The sequence below is a fragment of the Chaetura pelagica genome, unplaced genomic scaffold (assembly GCF_000747805.2).
Source record: "Chaetura pelagica isolate M959 unplaced genomic scaffold, ChaPel_1.0 scaffold52, whole genome shotgun sequence".
Lineage (NCBI taxonomy): Eukaryota > Metazoa > Chordata > Aves > Apodiformes > Apodidae > Chaetura > Chaetura pelagica.
Genome location: NW_009952486.1, coordinates 1,800,528 through 1,801,686, shown reverse-complemented (window position 1 = coordinate 1,801,686; position 1,159 = coordinate 1,800,528). Strand labels below are relative to the sequence as shown.

The 1,159-nt window shown below is 41.5% G+C and overlaps 1 protein-coding gene across 1 annotated transcript in view; it reads left to right on the top strand.

Annotated features, from left to right (window-relative positions):
* NUP210 (nucleoporin 210kDa) overlaps positions 1–1,159 on the top strand; it is a gene marked incomplete at its 5' end in the record, with an annotated part of 43,336 nt that overhangs the window by 20,756 nt on the left and 21,421 nt on the right. Inside the window, one exon of the mRNA XM_010008863.1 lies at positions 598–771. Coding sequence (XP_010007165.1) covers positions 598–771 — 174 coding nt within the window. The remainder of the gene's footprint in view (positions 1–597; positions 772–1,159) is intronic.

Below are 1,159 nucleotides of genomic sequence, written 5' to 3'. Positions count from 1 at the left end.
TTTCCCTCAGTGGACACTGTATGAGGTGTAGCTATTTCTGTGAGCACAAATTCAGGAAGGAACGAACATTTTTTGTTTGTGACTGTGCATCGACTGTCCTCAGTGTAGTCTAGACCAGATGGCAGGGTGGGTAAGGCAGGTAACCAGAGCTACCTCAGCCTGCTGGGATAGCCTTCGCTGTGTTTGTATCCACTCAGTTTTGTTGAGGGCTAAAAAGAGAATGTAAAATAAAACATAAGATCTTTTTAAACTCACTGAAGTGGCTACAAATACTGTTCTGTACTCAATCTTCAAGAAAAACACCTGCTTGTTAACTACTGAAGTTACAGAAGATTTGTTGCTTGACTCAAGTGTAGTTGTAATAACCATGAATATCTGGGGAAAGTTCCTAGGGATAGTGCTTTGATAATGGTATAGAACTGTTCTTGAAATATGGACCTACTCTTACATCTTCCTTTGTGCTCCAAATCTCCAAGAATCATGTTTTTGCTTGTTCATTCTGACTCCAGAGTGTAACTGATATGCATGAAATAGAATATGCCTGAGCTTGGTAGTTCTTTTCTCTTTCCTCACTTGCCTGTTTTCATAATTGTACAGGTTCTTACCCTAACAGTTGGAAACAACCCCACGACCACCAACCCTTTCCCAGCAGTTGAGCCTGCTGTTGTGGAGTTCATCTGTGCTGTCCCTTCACAACTCACTTTGACTCCTGTTTGTGGAAGTCCTCAGTTTGATCTCTCCTGCCCTTGGCTGAAGCAAAACAAACAAGTGGTAAGCCTGAGGAGTGACAGGAAAATAATGTGGTTTTAAAACTTAAATATCACTGTTTGGACCTCCATATGCAAAATAAAGCATCTGGTTTGCTGCAAGATAAGCAGTAACTCTAGTGCTCTGGGACACACTGGTATCATGTTCTGCTTCTGCAGAGAGCAGTCTGAATGTGAGTGTCCTACACTGGTCAGACAGGTTTGTAAAGAGACTACCAGAAAATAGGAGCATATGTAAAAGGGTTTGGATCGTGGCTTCTCCCAAAAGTGTCATTGTGAGGAAGCCTTTCTGACTTGTTTTGAGATAAACTTGTTTTTATTAGAAAAAAAAGAAAAAAGGAGGGAGGGGAGAACTGTTTCCAGGGAGTGTTTCCAAGTAACGTGCTTTTTCC